The 22,569-nt window shown below is 42.1% G+C and overlaps 1 protein-coding gene across 9 annotated transcripts in view; it reads left to right on the top strand.

The window, feature by feature from the left end:
• The window catches only part of LOC128838332 (protein FAM13A-like), a 359,314-nt gene that overhangs the window by 294,086 nt on the left and 42,659 nt on the right, over positions 1-22,569 (top strand). For 8 of the 9 annotated variants that reach the window (XM_054030435.1, XM_054030434.1, XM_054030433.1 and 5 more), the window contains 4 exons: positions 10,204-10,248; positions 13,395-13,574; positions 16,827-17,013; positions 22,163-22,239. In XM_054030435.1, the coding sequence (XP_053886410.1) occupies positions 10,204-10,248; positions 13,395-13,574; positions 16,827-17,013; positions 22,163-22,239 (489 nt within the window). Of the gene's footprint in view, positions 1-3,600; positions 3,779-10,203; positions 10,249-13,394; positions 13,575-16,826; positions 17,014-22,162; positions 22,240-22,569 lie in introns of those variants that run through there. The other variant, XM_054030439.1, reaches the window with a different exon arrangement.

Here is a 22,569-nt window from a genome sequence, read left to right as displayed (position 1 = left end):
CTAAATGCTTTCCTGATTTGGGACCTAGTGAGAGCTGAGACCTCCCTTAGAGCAGAAATCTCCTCTCAAAGAAGATCCAGGAGAATATCAGTTGAGCTGGTGTGATCAAGAGAGATTAGGATGCATGGTTTGAGTGGAGTTATTGATGACGAATCAAGAAGCCTATTAGAGGGAAGGTTGGACTCTGGGATTAGAGGAACAATATTTCTTAGGAGGAGGAAATTAGAAAGATTCAAGTGGTCTCTTAAGTATAGATTTGGCTTTAATGGGAATGGATGAGAGCGCTCTGAAGAACAGTGACTTCTATGAGAATGGGAAGATGTACTTTGCAAATTTGAAGAGGAGTACATGAGAGCCAATAAATAGTTTGAAGAAATGGCAAATAAGAACAAAGAGGGAGTAGCACACCTTGTGATATAAGCCCTCATGCCTAGCTTGGTTTTTTTTTTTTTGTAACAACACTGAGAAGCAATTACTGGTAAATAAAACCAACAGCTTGTAACTCTTGCTGTTATTTACCACACATCAGAAATGTGTAATTGTTAGGCTGGTTGCCAGGTGGAGGTAATTTGGCAGGGGAGCCAGTGCAGGCTGGGCAGCGGCTGGTGCTTTTTCAGTTCAGAGCTCCTGTGGTGGGGGGCAGATTTTTCCCATGTGACTTTTACAATTTTTATTGCTGCTCCAGGGAAGCAGATTTCGTGTTGTAAGCAACTTTGTTCCATGCAAGAGGCTGGGGGAGCCCTTTGAATCGGTGCATAAGTTGGTCTAGTGGTCCATTTTATTTGTCCTGGTTTGCTGTTAACCAAGCTTAACATAGTCTGCAGCCTTATTCATGTGATACAACAATTGAATAATTAATGTAAATAAATAGGGATGTGGGTTGCTAGGAGTGTAGTCATTTCTGGGTTTGTACTGTAGTACAGGAATTTCATGCAGACGGTTATGTAACATGCTAGTTGGATGTGAACTAGAGCTGTTAATATTCCAAATGCTACGTAATACTTGGCTTCCTCCAACAAGCAGAACATTCTATCACTTTTGCGAATGTCATGATGTTTTTATTAAACTCTTTTACTTGATTCTGTATTTCATAGTCCATGACTAGTGAGAAACAACTTTCTTTTCCTTGATCATACTAAAAAAAAAAAAAAAAAAGAAAAAAAAAAGAAAGAAACAAAACAACCGAAGAGCAAGAATTAGTACTTAAATGATGTTCCACATGTTATTGTGAATCAAAACTGTTCTTAACCCACTATTATTAAAATATACTAATTAAAAAAAATCCATCTTTGGGGGATTTTATTGGAAACTGGGGCGAGAATACAACTCAAGTATGCCTGATCAAGAAGATCTAGTTCACTTGCTCAGCAGTGCTGTATTGAATACCTTGAAATGTGAATATTTCAATAATAAAAGAAAGGGAAAACCTTACTGGCAATTGCTTGTCCTAGAAGTTCGTGCTTGAAGGGCATATATGTTCCAGAATGTCGTATAATGAAAGCCATGTGAACATTAGAACTGAAATTGTTACATAAGAGGGAGTGTCTGGACGACTTGGCTTATATAACAGGAAAGCTAATGTCAGCTGTGTTAGATAACGCAGTTTCATGTACAAGTAGCAGCTGGCAAAATCCATTCCAAGTAAGGGCAGTTGCACCCAGCCTGGTAAGATGAACTAATAGAAGGTAATAGTGATCTGTGGTGACGTGTATGTTCTAGAAATTACATTATCATACAGACTATTTTTAAAGAAATTTCTCAATGGATATATCCTGACGTAAACGAAAGGAATGGAAAAAGAAGATAGCCCTGCATCTCAAAGCAGCCCATTACTAGTAACTCATGAATCATGCTATCTCACTAATGAGTACCATAGCCACAGGAACTAGAGGTGCGGGGGGTGCTGCAGCATCCTCAGGTTTTACGTGGGGTCTCTGGCCATGTGCCCGGCCCCCCACTCTCGGGACTCTGCTCCCAGGATCCGGGCCGCTGGCCCTGCGGGCGGGGGTCTGCAACTGGCCCGTGCCTGTCCCCAACCTTTGCCCTCTTACCCCTATCCAGGGCCCCCCCCACGGAGACACGGCACTGCTCCTGGCCCCAGCTGTGGGGTGGGGAGGCACGGACAAGGGTAAGGGGGCTGACTTTCAGCACCTCCCCCCACTATTAAAAGGGTTCCAGCACCACTGATGAGTACTGTATTGAAATGATACCATACCCAACCCAGCTCTTACTGAAGTGTGTGGCAAAACTTGCATTGACTTTAGGTCTGGCCCTGCACACACTGCATTCATACATCAGGTGATTTTCCCCAGTGTTATCCTTGTGTTTTTCCTTTCAATCCCACTGTTCTCTTTCTTTGTGGTAATGCCTCTCCCTCTCTTTCTCTCTTTAACATCTGTCCCATGTTACTCAAGAGAAATGGTCTTATCAGTGCAGCATTACTGACAAGAGTCTTAGCCTGTCTGGTGCGTATGGGCAAGTCATGCAGTGACATTTTCTGTGTCTATTCTGATGTCAGCCTTTCAGGACAAAATTGAAAATCTGTTTGTAGAGTTATTGGCTGTTACTTAAGGGGCTGATACGGCAATGTCTTGAGCACCTCCTGAGAGAATCAGAGTCATAATGTTAGCTAGTCAGAACACTTTGAATGTTGGGCCCTTTTAAAAAACGAAATGTTGCTGGGCTGGTGGTTCTGTGCTCCACTGCATGTGCAGTAGATGAATGCGGTAGAGGCGAAAGAAGCCTGGAGTATAGATCTCTGTATACCTATTGCTCTACTCCAGTAAAGTTTTAGCCTTAGCCAGGGTACTTGCATCACTCAGATATCTCTGCTTTGAACGGTAGGTGCCAGTGTGCACCAGTCACAGGAAATTATACTAGAAATTATACTAAATAAAGGGAGGCATATATAAGAAAAGCAAAGGAGAATTGCTATTCTTCATAGGATTCATTTTTCCTGACATTAAAATAACCATGCATGTATAATATACCACATTAAGGTAAGGCTAATTGTGTTGTATCTGAACTTTCAAAAATATGAAACTATATTAAGAGAAGGTTGAAATCAAGTCCATACCATGGTTGGACATAGGTAGGCATTTGCCAGCACATCATCATCGTCAGATTTTATATACAAAAAACAATCCTCTCCTGCTTTGAAGATTTGTACATCAAATTTCAGCATGAAGCAAATTTCTTATAATGGAATTGTAAATTCTAGACAAAACACGAGCTATGTTACAGACCTTAAACTGTAAAGGAGAAAGCACCTAACATTATGATTCTGGATAATAAATAACTTTTACACAGATTCCAGTGTCTTCTGATCCATTTAAACATTGAAAAGTCCCATTGTTAAACCAGAGGAATTATGTACTAGCTAGACTTTGGAATTGTTCTGTTTTTAAAAAGCTGTAGAAACTGTTGTCGTTGGCATTTTTCCTCAGCAGCTTTGCTAGAAGAGTGAACTTGTTTGCCTCTATTGTAATTTTCCTTTGGTTATCATTTACATTTTCTTTTTGAACATTTTCTCTTCATAAAGTATGTGCATTGTAAGTAACCCCCTGTGTAAATGATAGCATTAGTTCCAAGCTCTGAGCTCTCCATAGCCTGAGACATTGATGATTATAGGTCATTATTGATGGCCAGGAAGCAACACTGTATGCTTAAAAATATTTTTAATGTTTTAGATTAAATTTATAGATGTTTTCCATGCTGTTTTAATGCACCTTCCCTGGGGCAGAAGGGAAAAGCCAGTCCTGTGCAAGATTATAGTACGGTATGTTCTGACTAATTCTAATTACAGTTCTTAATATTTGACAGTAATACATTTTGCTCTGCAGTGCCTCTGTTATTGCAGGGGAGGTGCAGGGAAGGTTTTCACTTCCTGAGTAACATCAATCATGTGGCTAATGCAATAATAGGTAAATGATACACTGCACAAGGTGCAGATATTGGGAAGTTTAATTCAAAATCATGACAGGGTATATTCAGTTTAGATTAAAAGACTAGGGTTCATTAAAGAGGTAAAGAGTTGTGGTACCCAAACTTTTCCAGCTGTGACCTCTCTGGGAGTCATGACAGATGTGTGAGACCAAGTGCAAAATGAAATCACCCTCATTTGCACTTTTTGGTAGCTTTATTGAAGCAAAGAACAGTAGGTGAAATTCTGGACTGTGCCACTAAGAGTGTGTCTACACTGCAGAAAAAAAGTGTGTTTTTAACTGGGGTTAAAATAGCAGTGAAGCGAGGGAGACTTGCCTTTAAACTCAGGCTAACAGTGTGAGTTAAAACCTAGATGGCAGGGCTCCCTGGGGCTGATCATGAGTTAAAAACCAAGTTGCTGGGTCTTTGCTGCTATTTTAACCCAAGTTAGTTAACCTGAGTTAAGAACACACCTTTTTTTTTCTTCCCCCCGCAGTGTAGACTTTCTCTAAGAGACACAAACATAGAACTTGTAGACCAAGTGGGGTGTGGCTAAAGTGGCTTAAGCCACCCATGAAACCTCGAAGTCTTGAGCTGCCCTGGGAGCTGGAGAGGACTCTGGCATAATTTAGACAGCCCTGAGGGCCTGTCTAAGTTATGGCTGCTTCCTTGGGCTACCCCTGTCCAGAATCTCCACAGTGCTGTGTGCTGCAGCCCCCCAACCACCACCCAGAACTCCCCCTCCTGTCTCCATCCCACTTTCCCAGCAGCCCCACTACTCCTGGCCTTGTAATGGGGGGTCTTAGAGGGCAACCTTATGGCTGTCTTCCGCAGTGCTTACATTGGAGGGGAATCCTCAAGGCAGAACCAGGGTTTTTAGGTCCCATTTACACCACTCCAGCCCTTTTACCTGGTGTAAAGGTACCAGAGCAGAGATGAGACTCTCATCCTGTATTTTTACCTTGATGACACTCAAGATCTTTTAAGATTAATTTCTAAAGATATCCAACCAGTAACTAGTTATCTGGAGATGCGTGCCTCTCCGTAACATTGCTGTGTTCAGTTTGCCTAATTCTATGCTATTGTAATTTCCAGCTTTCAGTGTATTAGTGTCAGAAGTTTCTTTGCAATATTTAAAAATAACATAAATAAACAAGGAGAACGGAGGCAGAAATGATTGAGCAAGTGATGAAGGCTTTTTCTTTGCTAACAGATCCTTTGGATCAGATTCTCCTCTTACATCAGTTTGATACCACTGGAACGCCATTAATTTCGTGAAGTTACTCCTGTTTTGCCCTTGTGTACAAGGAAAATCAAGCCCCTTACAGTGAACGTGCCCAGCTTTGTAATATTCAGGAGAGAGTGGAACTAATTGTAATAAAAACTGGTCTATTGAACTGTAACAGAAATAAATCAGTCCACTTGCCTAATGGGCCTAAATGGAACAGTATATACGACCCCCCCCCTTAAGACCCTCCTTTCATTGGAGTTAATAGCAATGGGAGCTGGGGTTGCTCAGTACCTGTGAAAGTCAGATGCCCATAACTAGGTGCCTAAATATGAATTTGGAGGCCTACCTTTAGGCACCCAGGTTTGAATGATTTGGCCTTTATGTAGCTGGATATTAATGGCTTGCCCTGTATTAATGGAGTAGTGCTAGAAAAATTTAGCATCTGTTGGCCGAGATGGACAGGGACCTGGAGGATGTGGCCCATGAAGTAAATCATTTTTTCCTAAGCTTCGGAGAAGGTACCTTGAGGTGATAGGGTACACCTGACAAAGGCTGAGGTGTCCGTGAGACTTGGGTTGTATTTGCAAGTCTAGGGAGCTGGGTGTAAGCCAGGGGTGGGCAAACTTTATTGCCCGAGGGCCACAGCGGGGTTGCAAAACTGTATGGAAGGCCGGGTAGGGAAGGCTGTGCCTCCCCAAACAGCCTGGCCTCTGCCCCCTCCCACTTCCCGCCCCCGACCCATCCAACCCCCCCCTGCTCCTTGTCCCCTGACTTCCCCCTCCCGGGACCCCCACCCCTAATCGCCCCCAGGGCCCCACCCCCTATCCAAACCCCTTGCTCCCAGTCCCCTAACTGCCCCGACCCCTATCCACATCCCCGACCCCTGACAGGCCCCCCTGGGACTTCCACGCCTATCCAACCGCTCCTTGTCCCCTGACTAATCCCCCCCCCCCCCCAAAAACCTCCACCCCATCCAACCGCTCCCTGTCACCTGACTGCCCCCGGGACCTCCTGCCCGGCTGCCCCCTGTCCCCTTATCATGCTGCTCAGAGCAGCAGGAGCTCTCAGCCCCGCCGCCCAGCTGGAGCCAGCCATGCTGCCCGGCAGGAGTGGTGGGCCAAAGCGCTGGCGGCACAGTGCACTGAGGCTGCCGGGGAGGGGGAAAGCGTGGGAGGGGCTGGGGGCTAGCCTCCCCGGCCGGGAGCTCAGGGGCCAGGCAGGACGGGCCTGTGGGCCGTAGTTTGCCCACTTCTGGTGTAAGCTAACACTGGGGCACTCTGGTGATTCAGATCCCCCCCCCAGGGGAAAGAAGTATGAAGGGGTTGTGGGAGCAGGTCAGTGAGGGGTTGGTGTTTAAAACAAGACTTTTGTCAGGAATTTGTGGCCTTGGCTGGTTCTGAGGGAGCATGAAGTCCCAGAACTGGATAACTCTCCAAATGATGTCAGTGGGGCATGGGGTGGAGCAGTAGAAGTACAGTATAGTGTAATGAAAATAATCAACTGTATATATCAATGCATCAAACACAGAAGGAGAAAATTATTAACCAAGCAGGACATGAGTTCACATTGTTTCACTGATTTAATGAACAAAGCTGCTATTTAGAGGCAGTTAATTACGCAGTAAGACATGACAAGTAATGTGTTTTGGGCATTCATAGCATGCCTTTGGGTGCCTTATGAAGCATGAAGCTGAGGACCAAGTGACTTCAGCCACCCAAGAAGTTCAGCAAACCCCTAGGAATTTGTTACCAGAAGTGTTTCTTTGCTGTTAGCTTTTTGAGAATTTCTCATTAAATATCTCCATGTATTTACTGGAGATTATTAACATAGTCAGAAATACACACATACCATTTGTGCCTAACATTCTAAAGCTATTTCATAATTCTGTTTACTCCATCAAGATATTTTTTTTAAAATGGCCTAACTTCCTGGCTAATGGTACAGAATAGAACCAATTTGGCAGTGCATTTTAATTAAGCTTCAAACTTAAATAGCATGGAAAGCCAATTACTGTGGAATTATAAGAAATTTAGTGTATCTGAAAACTTCTCCTTCAAAATCCCACTATTATTGAGAGACAGGCCCAGTAAAGAGCATTAACATATCACAGGACCAAGAAAAAGGTAGTTTCTAAATTTAAAAGGGCTAATGAAGCTTTTTTTTTTAAAGTACTTTCTCTTCAGCAAGTGGGGGTGGGTGGGTGTGTATTTACTTCATGCTCTCTATGTCCATGAAGTAATTTTAAAATCAGTATTGTATAGCTCTCAGATAGAACCTATGGTCCCTTAGTAGATATTTTAATAGCTACCCCAAAATAATTGCCATATGTATATGTGTCATTAAAAAATAGCATGTTTAATGGACTTGAAACTGAATCCGTGTTGATGAGGTCAGTTTTGTTACGGGTTAAAATCGCTACTCAATATATGTGGAGGTTATGAAAATGTTTTGAATTTTATACACTGTTTTGCAATTGATTTTTATTTACTTTTTTCCTAGAAGAAGAACTGCATGCTCTAATAATCCTTTCTCCACAAGTTTAAATGAAATTACATGATAAAAGGCAAAAAATAGTTTTAGGGAATAATCATCATTCCCCCATAATCCTTCAAAATTCTGCCCAAAGCATAAAATATCACCAGTAAACAAATGGAATGAAGAGCTCAAGACTACAGTCATGAAACAGGAGTTTGCATTTTTACACAACAGTAATTTTGCTGGGATTATATGGCATAATGTGAAGGAAAATGCTATTTTCTGAATTTAATCTCCTCTTAAGCGTCCTCTCCTTTTTAGACCCCATGTCTTTTAAAAAAAAGAAAAGAAAGAGAGAGCTTATTGGGGATGGAGGACAAAGAGAGATGAGATAAAGGGCAAGTGAATATGTGTGTGTTAGATATCAATATTTGATATGTATTGTATGTAAATATTAGAAATGAGAAAGTACATAAATTTGATGTAAAGTTAAAGTACAACCACACTTGTGGCAGTTATACATTTGTGAGAAACTACATTTATTATGCAACTTTGGTACCTCACCTGCCTTCTGCCCAACAACCCATTCCCATGGGATTTATTCAAACCTTCCAAGAAAAATATGAAACATTTCAACTCTTTGAAGTTGCTGAGGAGTTCAGGAATCCTGCAATAGGTTCCAGGGGAAGAGACAGTAGTGGGTGGATAGACAGCGGGTGAAGTGGTCAAATATGTATGATCAGTAGCAGAGCCATGTAATAAATTAAATTAATCACCTAGATATCGCCTACATGTGTGTTGAGGAGAGTCTTCCTCTATATCTGTCTCTTTGTGTGTGTGTGTGTGTGTGTGTGTGTGTGTGTAAGGGTAATATTAAATACAATAAGATGATACAAATGATAAATGTATTAATCAGAAATATACAACTGTATGTGTATTATATAGGTATAACATCCATGTATACATGGAATAGACTGCCAAATATACATGTGCTTTCATGCTATGTGAATCCTTTGAGGAACTGTGTCTGGGGTAGAAGTCAGATTGCACAGGTGAAGCCATAGTTGAAGGGAGTGGCATGTGTGGATGTACTGCACTAATTTACACACACACCAAGCTGGTTAGTGGGGATGCACTGAATTCCTTGCAGGAACTAAAAGCATGCTGGCTTATCTACAACATGTAGGCTTGCAGTAGTTCTATCCTCTAGACTGTAGAGACATGCTGTTGTGTGGCTTTACTAAACTGATTTTTGTGACACTTCTGTTTTACCTCCTCACACCAGTTCAACCCCCCTCTCCCTACCACTTGCTACCAGCGAAGCGACAGTGTGCTTTCCTTCTGAGGAACATGAGTGCTCCAGCCTTCTGGCTAGCATCAGGTCTCTGCAGGGAAGCTACAGTTGTTTGATGGGGGAAATATTAAAGAGAAGGGATAGAAGAAACCTTAGAAACTGTGATTGGTTTAAAGTAATAGAGCAATTGTTGAATCATCAGCAATTAAAGTTTCTGAAAGGACGCCCCTTGCATGTATAGATTAAAAACAGTAAATTTCTATTAAGGTGGCACAGTAAACCTAGAATTCTAGAGTAAGACTTTCACAAGTCCCTCTTGTAATCTAACGTAGGGTCGATTTACGTCTGAGTACACCAGGCAACCCTGCTACTGATCCTCTTGCTGATAAGAGGATAAAGCCAAATGCAACGTTTAAGCTAATTTATTTGGTTTAATTAATATTGTAGGCGTGATGAACAGGAGTGAAATCTCACATGCCCTCTTATCTGCAAAGCTGTGTCAACACATGAGGAGCAATCTGATGCTACATGAAAGGGGAGGGACTTTCTTTGACCTAATCTAATCTGACCCTGCAGTTAGAGAGCAGAGCAGTAATGGTCATGCGGGATGGCACGTCACCTTACTTGAAAGTGCTTTGAACAGTGAGTGGCGACAGCTAGAATTAGGTTATTTTACCTCTTCCTGAGCCTGGAGTCAGACTGAGAGGCAAACAGAGAGGACAGAAAATATACTTTAAAAAAAAAAAAAAAAAAAAGTGGAGAGGGAGCCAAGGACATGAAAAACAGGGAGTTGGGGAAGGGGAATCTGTGAAGAGGAAATAGGTTTTGCCTCTTTCCTGATGAGTAGTTTAAAACTTGTTAAATGTTAAGTCAGTTTATAGTGTGTACATTTTGAAATCTTGACTCAAAAGAACAGAGCTCATTCAATTAAACTAAGTGTGATCTACAGCTGCAGAATATTCAGGCAGAGAAGAATCATAATGTGCTATCGCTAACATACCTTCCTTTTTACTGCAGTCTCTTGGTAGTAAATGACAAGCAATCCAATTCTGAGTGTACGAGCCTTTTACAAATGTCCGTTCTAATAGTGTGAGTCAAAATTCTGTTGGGGTCAGAAGCTTGTCATGTGCGTATGTAATTCTAGGACATGAATTCCTGCTGACAGATCATACCTTTAATTAATTTAGTAGATGGTGGAGTGTCTAAGAAAAGCCAATGTTCTCCTTCAGGTGTACCTTGACAGTACTTTGGTAATTAGATCTTTCTTCCCTTTCCACAGTGCCCATGTATCCCAAGTGAGCAGTAACATTCCTACGACTGGAGAGTAAGTGACTCTGTTTATTTTTAAGTTTTGTTGCTATCATTTGTTATCTATTTAAGCTTTTAAAAATGTTGTTCGCTTATTTTTCGGTAATAGCCTAGTGCTGTCCAAAGAAAAGTGCATTGTGTATAGTGATCATAAACCACTTCCTCTCAAATAAGTGCCTGGGTGTCATAGTTCCTTGCTTTTTTCCCCACACCCCTGGGATGTTACAGTTATGTAACTACAGAGATTTCAAGAAGCGCAACCTCGCTGTGCTGTGAAGAGTCTCCTTACCTGCCTGACATTCAAGTCCCAAATTTTGGCATATGAACTTATTCTTGCCCATATATTTTACACACATACATGCGTGCGCGCACACGCACACACACACACACATTCATTTAGCAAAGTTAAAATACACTTTTATGATATTGCTAATTTTTTTTTTTTTTTGAGGGTTTACAATCCGAAGAAGTGAGGTTTTTACTCACGAAAGCTGATGCCCAAATAAATCTGTTAGTCTTTAAGGTGCCACCAGACTCTTTGTTGTTTTTGTAGCTAACATAATAGTTAGCAACAAGTTTATAAACTCTTCAGTGGCCTCATGGCCCATAGAGGTTCACATTCATAGCTAACACATTCAAAATTAACTATCAGATTCTCTCAAGAAATCATTTTTGTGCGCCAAATGTAATTGAACATGAATGAATGAAACAAATCTGGAGTTTCTAATCAAGCCTTTTGTAAGCCATGATGTTCCAGAGAACATATGACTTTTCAAAATATCGAGGGGACAGGGAGAGAAATTCCTTTTTTCAAACTGTCATGTATCAAAAATGTTTGTCTGATTTATCTCAGTCTTTACCTCCAAACCCTCCTCCTGCCCAAAAATAAGCAGAAGAAATTTCAAGGAAAAAGGAACTTTTTTTCCACAAAGTGAGAATGGGAGGATTCAATTAGGTTTATAAGGGAAACAGTCTCACAACCTTATCTCTGGTGTCACTACAGTGACTCCATCACTATACTGAAGTGAATAAAAGCTCTGTTGCTCACAGTAGTTCTGATTCCAATCTCACACCAGAATCAAACAGGAGTCGTTCCATTGAAATCAGTGAAGTTGCAGCAGGGTTAAAACAGCATGAGATCAGAATTGGACATTTATATATATATATTAAAAATATAAATAGAACCAAGTAAAGTTTATGATGAGTTGCCCTACTGGGTGGTCGACATACTTGTGAGAAGGTAGTCACTCATCATTCTCACAGGTGCTACCATTTCTTATATAATTTTGTTTCACCTGAGCACTGGAAAAGCTGCTGGGCATTGTCAGATTTGACCTACTGGCTTTGTTTTGTTACAAAGAGAGGTTGTACCATCCAGATGTTCTATCTGACTGCTCTGTTCTTGTGAACAAACAGGGAGAGTATTGAATGCCATAATCTAGTTTAAATAAGAGTGGATTCCTTGAGTTTTATAGGTGGCCATGTAAAAAAAATACAGTGAAGAACCAGTTCACATAAAAAGATACATTTCAGAGCAGCAATTATAGCTAAAAGGATATTACCAAAATGAAAATGGGCCTCCTTTGAATTGATTATTGACATGATTTCTGTTGAAAGATGTGCAAATGTTAGAATGACTTCTGTGTATTTAGGAGGAGATGGGCAAAGGCACAATGAACAGTTGGGTACCCAGGTTCCATTTCAGTGCCCTTTGTACCTTTGAAAATCTCCCCCTTAGTCGGTGATGGCGGAGCTATATGATGTGTAAATATGAATAGCATTCACCCTGATAACTTGTCTAACCACGCTTTCAACAGCATGCCCTTAACGTACACTTATTAAAGAACTTGCTGCACACACGTTCATGGCCTTTATCTATAGGTCACTTAAGATCCTTACTTCAAAAAGCCTTTCCTTCTGGCATGCCTTTCACAGGGGCCAATCACAGTTGCAGCCTGTGCACTCTGTCACAAGGGACTGCTCCCTCCTAGCTCCTCTGGGAGTCAGTCACCCCAAAAGGACGGGGGCAAGTTAAAGAGGAGACATATAGCCCCAGCCTCACATTATCCAGGCCAACAATGCTGGTTAGGTGCAGTGAGAGGAGTGCACTGCACCATCGGAAGTGGAGGTGCAGCAGGAACATTCTGCCAGTGCACCAGGGAGCTGTGAGAAGTGTTGTTCCCCACCCATACACACCACTCCACCTGCGGTGTGGGTCAGTACATGAAGAGCAGGTGAGAGAAGGGATGATGCAGGGCCGTTTGTGCATATTTGCATCATGCATGCACCAGCTATCCAAACCTAAAGCAACCCCCCTACCCTGGGTTTGTTTGTCGTGGGTCACCCAGCATGAGGTGATTCTTGTTTTTCCCATGTTGTATTCCTCTTTCCACGCCCCCCCCCCCCCCAGTTTCCCCTTTCCCTCCCCAGAAATGGGAGTGAATTTTAAAACCCACTAAAAAACTGTAGACCCTGTTATCTTAGGCTTGCTCCACACTGGGGCGGGGGATCGATCTAGGAAACGCAACTTCAGCTACGAAGCGTAGCTGAAGTCGACGTTTCCTAGATCGAACTAAGTTTACTTACTGCGGGTCCACACGGCGCAGGCAAGCTCCCCCGTCGACAGCGCTTCCTCCTCTCGGCGAACATGAGTTGCGTAGTCGACGAGGGAGCGTTTCTGGGATTAATTTACCGCGTCCAGATGAGACGTGATAAATCGATCCCAGAAGGTCGATCTCTATCCGCCGAATCAGGCGGGTAGTGTGGACCTAGCCTTAGTATGGATTGTCTAATCACTTGAATCTTAAATTCTCGTTTCAAACTAAAGCTCTTCATGCTAGGGTCTGTTAATTTAGGGGGCTCAAGTTAGGCACCTACATAAAAATGGACTCATTTACAGAAGTATTGAGCGGCCCTAACAGCCGTTGATGGTAATGGGAGCCGAGAGTGCTCAGCGCTTCTGAAAATTGGGTCACTTTGTTCTAGGTGCCCCATTTTAGTCACTCACATCTGAACAATTTAGCTGATGTGTTGCCATGCGTCTGTACCATCCTTAGCATGTTTTAGGCACTACTGCAGTTATTACAAAAAGTGACTTTTAAAAAGGGAGAGGTTTCCAGGTAAGTTTGTAAGTTTAATTGACGTTATTTTTCATCTTGACAGATACTTAGAGAAGACGATCCGCTCAGCAGTGGAACAGCATCTCTTTGATGCTCATGGCTCAGGTGGGCAGAGTTCAGAGGACTCCGAATCAGGAACATCGTCAGCCTCTTCAAATGTGTCCACCAGGCAGAGGAGGCGGCATCACAAAGAACAGGATGAAGGCCGACGAAATAGAGACGTGTATGTTCATGATTTCTTTTCCTTTTAAAAATTATATTTAGTTGATAGCATCATAATCACACCCATTAAATAGGCAAGACTCCGTCAGTAGTTCCGTTATTACAAGCCTTGGCCCCAGTTCTGCAACTGAGCGCCTACGGAGTGACTGCTGCACCTGTGCCAAGCTCCACTGACTTACTTGGAGCTGTGAACTGCAGAACCAGGGCCTTGATTTGAAGTCGTTACACAGCGGAATGGGCTGAAGGGGTCAGCCTAAAAGTAGTGTTCAGTTTTTGTTTTAATTGTATGTATCTGGAAACAGTAACACTCCTAAAAAAAATCAGTTTGGGCATTTGTAACTTAATACTGGACAAAAAATAACCCTTTCAAATCCTTTTGTATAACAAAACAGCTACAAAATTTGGACCAAATTCTAGTTTCACATGTAGAAAGACAGCTTCTGTTCAGATTTTGCAGTGCTCCGTGTGTGCATTTGAGAGAAGAACGTGCCCCTTTTATTAATCAAAAATAAACCATTATTGTCTAAATGGTTATAAGACAGATAAACGATATTTTGAAACAGCTTTTTTTTAAATGCCTCTCAAGGATTAGTAATGCATAGTATTCCTACTGATAACATACAGCATATAATACAGATGTGTCACCATTGCATGCTGAATAGAGGTGGTGTTCACGCACAGATCTAAGGATTTTTTTACTGAGAGGGAACATGTAACCTTTCCCTACTTTTAGCAAATAAAAAAGTATTTTTAAATGGGCAAGATGTTTGCACAGTCTAAACTGTTTCAAAATACATCTATAGAAGACTTAATCCCAATAATGTATAGTATGGGTATGTGAGGGGAAATTGAAATATTTCTTTTTTTTTTGGTAGGGCAGTAACTGAGTACAACTGTATACTATGACCAACATTTTTAAACTGAGGCCCTGATCTTTCAAACATCTACGCGTCTGTTTAACATTAAACATATGAGTAGTCATTTTAAAGTTAAGCATGTGCATAAGTGTTTGCATAGTTGAGGGCCTAAAGTTAGGCTCTTAAATACATGTTACAGGTGCCTTTATAAAAATTACCTTATTTTTAGAGCTGCTGAACACTAACAAACTTACTGGAGCTACAGGCCTTAGTATCTTTTAAAATCAAGCCACTTTTATTTAGGGGGCCTAACTTTAGGCACCCAGGCTCAAAAATTGTAATCCATGCTACTCGACATCTAGGAATATAGATTCATAGATTCCAAGGCCAGAAGGGACCATTGTGTTCATCATTGTGTATAATACAGGCCATAGAACTTCCCTAAAATAATTCCTAGTGCATGTCTTCTAGAAAAACATCCAGTCTTGATATAAAAATGGTCAGTGATGGAGAATACACCACGACTTAGGGTAAATGTGGAATGTTAACATAGCAGAGAAATGTAACTGCAATAAAAGCATTTCTGACTGGCTTGTCAGGTAAGTAGGTCAGAGGCGGGCTAGTGTACGTGTTTGGCGGCATATATAGCACTGCAGTTTTTTCTGCACAGCCTCTGCATTGCATTGTATATTTGCCGTTAGTGCTTTCTAGCCCATTTAGCTGCTAACTCTTCAGTACTGGATTGACCCCAAAGCCCCAGACATTAATTTAAAGCAAATCAAAAGTCCTAACTTAATGGCACTGCGAAATCAGGTCATTTCTATGGTTTCAGAGGGATAAATTGTCCTGGGATCTGTTAGGGAAATTGTGGAAAACTGAAAATTTCATTTGAGACCTTTTTGATTTTGGCTGGCTTTATCTCTTTGCTGTCTGGACACAGATCTAAAGAAGACCCATGGTGCTACACAATACAGTGGCAGCATACAGCTGGGATAATATTTATGGCATAAACATATGCATAGGCTTACATTTTGTACACCACATGACCTACCGTCTAAATGTAATGAATCACATCTCAGTGATTTAAAAATAACAATTGCAGAAAGTTAAATGGGTCTGATAGGCTTTATCCAGAGATTGATAATTCTCTGTCATCTCCCTTTTCCAGAGACAAAACATAGAAATGACTTGTGACCTAGAAAATAACTAGAGCATTTTTTAAAAATCTGAATACTTTCTCCCTCATGAGGACTAGCCAAACACTTCGGGGTCAGATTCTCCTCTCTCATTTACACCAGTGCCACTCTAAAGCAACTTCACGGATGTTCCTGAAAACAGAGCTTGAGCCTTGTGCCTCTCTGTACAAAACTGCTGTGGATGTGTACAACTGTTACCCTCCATTCCAGCCTTCCCTCTCTGGCTTTTAGCCTAAGGGAGCATAGAGGTTGGGAGGAAGGAAATGCATATCGATATACAAATAGAAGAAATACAGTGATGTATGTATTTTTGAAAGTGCCTCTATTATTGCACATAATAGAAAAATCACCTATTAAAGAGGGCAGAGGAGTGGCACTGCAGAAGAATGACTGCAGGGAAAGGGAGCTAGCAGAAGATTTCCACCCTCCTAAGCAAGGAGGCAAAGATGAGCATAGAGATGACATTTCTGGAAAACACACAGATCTGACTAGACAAACAGGAATTTATTTAGATAAGAAGCATTTAAGCAAGCTAACACATTTCCATGCAGCACAACAAATCACACAGTTCTCTATCACAGCATTGCAGTTATTGTTGATGAGGCACTTTCATTCCCATCCCGGTCTCTGTTACTGACCACTCCCTCACCCTCACCCCTCCTTCCCTCCCCCCCCCCCAAAAAAAGAAAAGAAAACGAGTGTGCAATGGAAATGCCTCATGTATTCTTACCCTGCAAACTTGGGTAAAGGGCTGAGTTACAGTAGGTTTGGGAGCCATGCCCAAATTCTGCTTTCAATTTATACCGGAAATTATTACAAGTTGTTAGTTGCTAAAAAAAAAAAAACCAAACATTTGTCTCTGGGAAAGTTAGCTCACATAACCTTATAAAAATAACTAGTACATCCAGGAGCTGATCCATTCTTTCCACTGACTTTGGTGGGAGTTGGATCAGGTCCCCAGTGTTGATCACCATGTTTTCTCATGCGATGTAGTTCACCTGTTTTTAACTCCTTGTTGCGATTTAGGATGTCGCAGCTTGTGTTGTGTTTCTTGCAATAGGATGAAATGCAGATGGGGTTTAAGAGACAATTCCAGAACTGCACCAGTCAGTATAATGCATTTCTCTGCCAGTAGCATAAATGCAATAGGATTGTGTTTTTAAAAAACAGTTTTGTTGCAATGTAATTTTCCTTCCTCAGAGAGGTCATCAACAAAGAAAACATTCCTTCTGGATTCGGAAACCTTGAAGATTGTATTCTGACTCCTCAGGAAGTAGAAAAATTACAAGAAAACAACTCCGGGTATATTGGAGAAAGGAATAAACCAAAACGGCAGAAATCCAGCACTAAACTTTCTGAGCTTAACGATAACCAGGATAGCCTTGTGGTAAGTGAACATGCCATACCACTTGCAGAAAGGGTCAGTGTCATGTTGGGAAAGAATATCCCACTCGCAAGCAAGCATCACGCTTCTCCACTGCCTTGTACCTTGTGTCGCCATTTACACAGCTGTAATCACTTGCACTTTGCACAGATGTAAATGGCTGGTTAGGGCCATGGAGAATCGGGCCCTACACTCTTAACAAGTGCATTGTGATTACAGAAGGGCCAAATTCACACTTTGACCCTCTTAGTCTACACGTAGCTATTTTTGTTTTTAATAAAGCAAAACAATATGGTTTCAAAAATAGAGTAAGGAGGTGAAATTTGTCCCCAACCCTGCAAGAGTTTAGTAGGATTGACTGTTCAGCACCTCACAGGTTGGACCATCAGCTGGTGTGAGGGGGGTTTCTCTTTTTGAATTCTGTCCGATAGTTTTCCATCACAATGTAGCTCATCAGTGTGTTGTTTGTAGTGAGTGAGTGCCAGGGTCATTATCAGTGGGTGAGTTTGGTGGTTGCCCTTCCTCCCAGCAGTGGCTGCATTTCAGTGGTGCTGTATGCATACACTCTGCAAAATGCTTTGAAGTCCTTTAGGATGAAAACTGATCAGTCTAGATACATCACACCTTTTGACTGAAAATGCACCAGTTATGTTTGCAATGTACCACAGCCTATAGAAGACACGGGTTTAAACTGTGCAGTGTTTTTGTTTTGAATCACAGCATGTTTGTGATCCCTGTTTGACCTTCCCAGTAGAAGACAGTTTGCCCACAGTGACAAACCGCAAAAATTGCTGATGCAACATCTCCTTCCCCCTATAGTCAACACAGGCACCAAATGTTGTGTTAGCAGTTAGAACTTACAGTGTCTTTCAACTTGGGCCCTTGATAAAGACAGGCATACAATGCCATATGATACCTGGCACATCACAAACTTTTAGCACCACTGGTAGCATTACAATACCCTGAGAAAAGAGTAGGCTTTGCCATCTGTGGAATATTTTCTCTGTTGTTGATTGAGTTCCAAAGTCTCCTATAGGTGAGTGCCTGTGAAATGTGATAGGTTTGTTTTGAAAAAGTACATCGTGTTCTGGCACACTTGTTTTAGATTACACAACCGTGGTTATTTATCAGTCTGAAATGTACACAGATACCAATGAGAGAATGAGTTGGGTTCTTTTGTGTGCTAGATAGAAATGGTATTGATAAAATGAAGGAAAGAAACTGAGAAATCATAGGCTCCATGTATTAGATTCAGCACGAAGCATCAATAGCCTATCGCATATAATAGACATTTAATGTCTGCACCCTTAGAACTGCTACACGAGACAGATTTCAGCGTTTGGGCCAAGAGTACAAGTGGCTCTTTTGTTGGTGTTCCGGAGGTGGGGAACATGCAAGGAGCCTCCCCCGTCCAAAAACAACCCTCTTGTACTTACAATTATACTTACAATTCCAAAGTAATTGGCCAGAGTAGAGCTAACTGCCCTCTGGCGGCAAGTACTGACGTGCAGTAGCGTCCCTGTGGGACAGTATATGCAGTTGCCTCCTTTCCTCCTCTCTAATGGAGAAGACCGCATCATTTTCTTTAGTGGGGGATTCTTCTTCTGCTTCCCATTACTGCGTTAATGGGTGGTATGGTGACCGTCCACAAACATTGGAAGTATTTCTCTTTTTCTTTTAAATAAATGTAAAGCAAATTAGTTTCTGCAGATGTGGGGCCATGTCCTGGCTCTGGAGACACATGTGCAGCTTCCACTGAAGTGCCACTCAGAGCCTGATTTGCTTTTACACTAAGGCCCCTTAATACCACTCTGGCAGTGTAAAGCGGCCTGAAAGTGGGGAGGACATTACACTGATGTCCCCATTCGGGCCCTTTCACTCTTCCAGAGTGAAGTGTAAATGAGAATCTGGCCCAGAATGTGGCCTTTAAGAAGGAAAGACTGCCAAAATACCTACTTGACTGAATACCTTGGGGTTGAGGGGTTGGTGAGGATCTAACCTAGTGGTCTCCAACCTTTTTACGCCCAAGATCACTTTTTGAATCTAAGGGCAACCCAGGAGTTACCCTGCCCCTTCCCCGAGGCCCTGCCCGCTCTCCCCCACCCTCACTCACTTTCACCAGGCTGAGGCAGGGGGTTGGGGTTGGAGTTTGGGAGGGGAGTGCAGGCTCTGGGCTGGGGCCCAGGGGTTCGCAGTGTGGTGCTTGCAGGCAGGAGCAGCGTGCAGAGGGAGACCCCTGCCCCTGGGCCTGCACTGGCCGCTTCCAGGAGTGGCATGGGGCCAGGGTAGGGAGTCTGTCTTAGCGGCAGCCATGCTGCATCACCAGAGAACACAATCGACTGGGAGGTCCTCTAGGATCGACCAGTCGATCGCGATCGACCAGTTGGTGACCACTGCTCTAGCCACTCTCAAATGAAGGGTCATCAAATTGCATTGCCTATAATCTGTCTCTTACACATTTCCCTTTTGTGGCCCTTCTCTGAACTGTGGAGCTGCTGGAGATCAGGATTCGTACACGGGCTGCACAGATCCTACCTGGAGCATGCCTATGAGACGTGGCCAGGCATGTTGTCACCTCATGTGGTGTGGCTGAAAGTGCATCTCAGTGGAACTGTCAAATGGAAACAGGAGGAATATTTCTGACAGTTTAAGGAAAGCACAAGTCAGAATGCACAAAATACACATAGTATAGGATGCAGCTGTAGAGAGGCAGCCTCTGCCAACAGGACATTGCCCAGGAACTTGCTTGGAAAATAGGTAGGAGAACTGCATCTCCCATCGTACACAGAGCACGCACGTATACTCGTAAGTTCCTGCTCCTGTGGACCCTAAGATGCAGCTTGAGCTGGCATAGCGACTGAACTCTCTTTTACGAATGTAATTTATTTCCTATTTTTATTGCAGTAGTGCCCAGAGACCCAGCCAGGATGAAGGCCCTATTGTTCTTGGTGAAGTATAGATACATATGCCACAAGTACTTCTGTTCTTCTTTTTATAGATACATACTACGGCCTTGTCTAAACACTGTTGTCCAGTTATATCATTCTAGATAGATATACCAGTATAACCTCCCATGTGGATGCTCTTATTCTGGTATATGAGTGACTTTTTTTCAGTTTACCATAAACCCTTTTCCAAATGATGTAAGGTAAACCGAAAAAGGTACTCTTATACCAGAATTAGGGTGTCCACACGAGTGGTTATACTGCACTGGTATAACTATACAGATTTAAGATCCTACCTTAGCTTATCCTGATATAACTTTCCTCTGTAGAAAAGCCCTAGGAGACCGTTTCTGCTCCAGGAGCACTCAGACAACATCCTCTTTCTCATTTTCTCTTAACTCTTCCCACCCCATCAGTGAAGCTTGAAGTGATTAGTAGGAAATTGTGTGGGAACTCTTGTCTTATCTGCTCAGTAGCATCTGACCCAGAGTGTGAAGGGACAGTCAAAGAGAAATCCTCTTCAATTAACCCTCCTAAGCAAAACCAAATAATAAACATTAAAACTTGTTATGCCCCGTTTTTAGTTAAACTGCTAAAATTCTGATGTCATTTTTATGCCTGGTCATCTTGAAGAGGCTCCTAAGGCAATGCTGAAGCATAACTAGACTGTGCTGATGGAATCGTGTAGCCAAAAGAACACATCTGCTTGGATTTTAAAGAGAAGGGAGTTCCACATCATGAATGTCTCCGAGTGCTCTGGGAATTCTGTTCTCATGTAGTCTTGTTCAGGAACTGCACTCTGATGCACTGACAGAGGGCTTTTTCTTCTATTTCAAACCACTGAAGGCTGCCTTCCAGGAAGGAGACATAGCCAAAGAACTGAAAAATTGTACTCGCATGCACGAAATGGCCATATTCAACGTATCTAGTAAGAGACTGTAGGCGATTTTGAAACATGCTTCCAGTTTGAAAGAAACTCAGTAGGAAAACAATTTTCAATAAGCAGACACTCAAGTGTGTACAGGACTTGCTCACATATGTCTGCTTTCCCCAGTCCCTCTCATTTATCTGTTTTTATAGACACTATAGAGGTGAGCTATATTCAGCAGAAAGAAAGTGAACTACGTGTGTTGCTTACAAGTATAGAGTATGTGACTTGACCTTGTGTGATGGAAGGTTAAAAAAAATTCTGATTCATTCAAATTGAGTTAGATTTTCACATCAGTTACATCTGTAAAATCTGACATTTGTATCTTGTGTTCATAATTAGCCATTTGCATATGCCATGACTCTATATGTGTTATGTGTCCAAATGTGGGTCTTTTTGTGCACCCATTTTTTGTCCGTTTTTTTGTGTGCACCTTTTAGAATTTAGCTTGGAGACTGGTAAGAGATGCAAACAGACTTATGGTCAGTGGCTGGGATAACCAGTGTCTAATGAAATCATGTCTATAAAACTGACACAGGTCATTTATAAGCCTTTTTTACACAAGCGAACCAGGGTAGATCAGAGTTCAGATTCTTTTCATAATTTTTCAAGCTTGAGATGAACGACATCATTACTGTTCCTTATAGCTGATGACCAGAGCAAACTTCAAATCAAGATTCTGTAAGTGATTGTCCTGTATACATGTTGTTGTAGTTTACGTAACCTCCATGTATACAGTAATCATTTTTCATCCTTAGCCTCTTCCTCTTTCAAGAAGAGGCACTTTATAATTCTTCCTGAGTCAAACACAAACTGTGCTGTCGTTAAAATGTGTTTTGAGGCAACTCTATTACTTTAGTTGCTTTCACCTTAAAATTCTTGATATGAATGTGATTTAGTGAGTAAAGCATAGGATTGGCTGGTGACAGGTGTCTTGGATTTTGTTACCAGCTCTTTCACAGCTTGTTAAGAGATTTGCCCTTCTCTTATTCTTTTTTCCAGTCTGTTAAATGGGGACAAGAATCCTAGCCTCACAAGCTGTTCTTTGCGAAACACTTTAAGGGTTCTGGTGACGGGCACTTGTTTTAGTGCCACGCTGTTGTTTTTAGTGCAGGAAATGGATAGTGAAGCATGCTTTTTTAAATTGTAATTCTATGAAAGACCCGTGATTGTCCCCTTGTTCTATGTAGTACTTGGTTTGGATACAATGTTGTAATGGCCTCCAGCATTATTATTCCTTTTATCTAACTTATTGTCTTTAAAATTTGCTGTGTTACAGAGTATGGAAAGCTTTAGCTCCTCAAGGCCGATAGCCAGAGCAGGACCTGATGACATGGAGGTTTTGTCTGACGAAAGGTGACTTTTATAACTTACGTTTTGCTCTCCAAGTGGCTCTGTGATGTGATTGTTGTTTCTTAGGGTACGTCCACACTGCAGCTGGGAGGTGCTTCCCAGGGCAAGCAGACGGACGCTTGCTAGTTCTGCTCAAGCTAGCTTGCTAAAAATAACACTGTAGCGTGGGTAATGTGCTAGCTCGGGCTAGCCACCCCATGGGTATGCAGAGGTGCTGGGTGGGTGTGTACTCGGGCACTAGCCTGAGCCATCCCTGTTACCGTGGCTACGCTGCTACTTTTAGTGTGCTAGCTCGAGCAGGGCTAGCTTGTTTGTCTCCCTGCGCTGGCAAGC

The sequence above is a fragment of the Malaclemys terrapin genome, chromosome 5 (genome assembly GCF_027887155.1).
Source record: "Malaclemys terrapin pileata isolate rMalTer1 chromosome 5, rMalTer1.hap1, whole genome shotgun sequence".
Taxonomy (NCBI): Eukaryota; Metazoa; Chordata; order Testudines; family Emydidae; genus Malaclemys; species Malaclemys terrapin.
The sequence above is the reverse complement of the archived record's forward strand: the minus strand, read 5'-3'. Positions and strand labels throughout refer to the sequence as shown.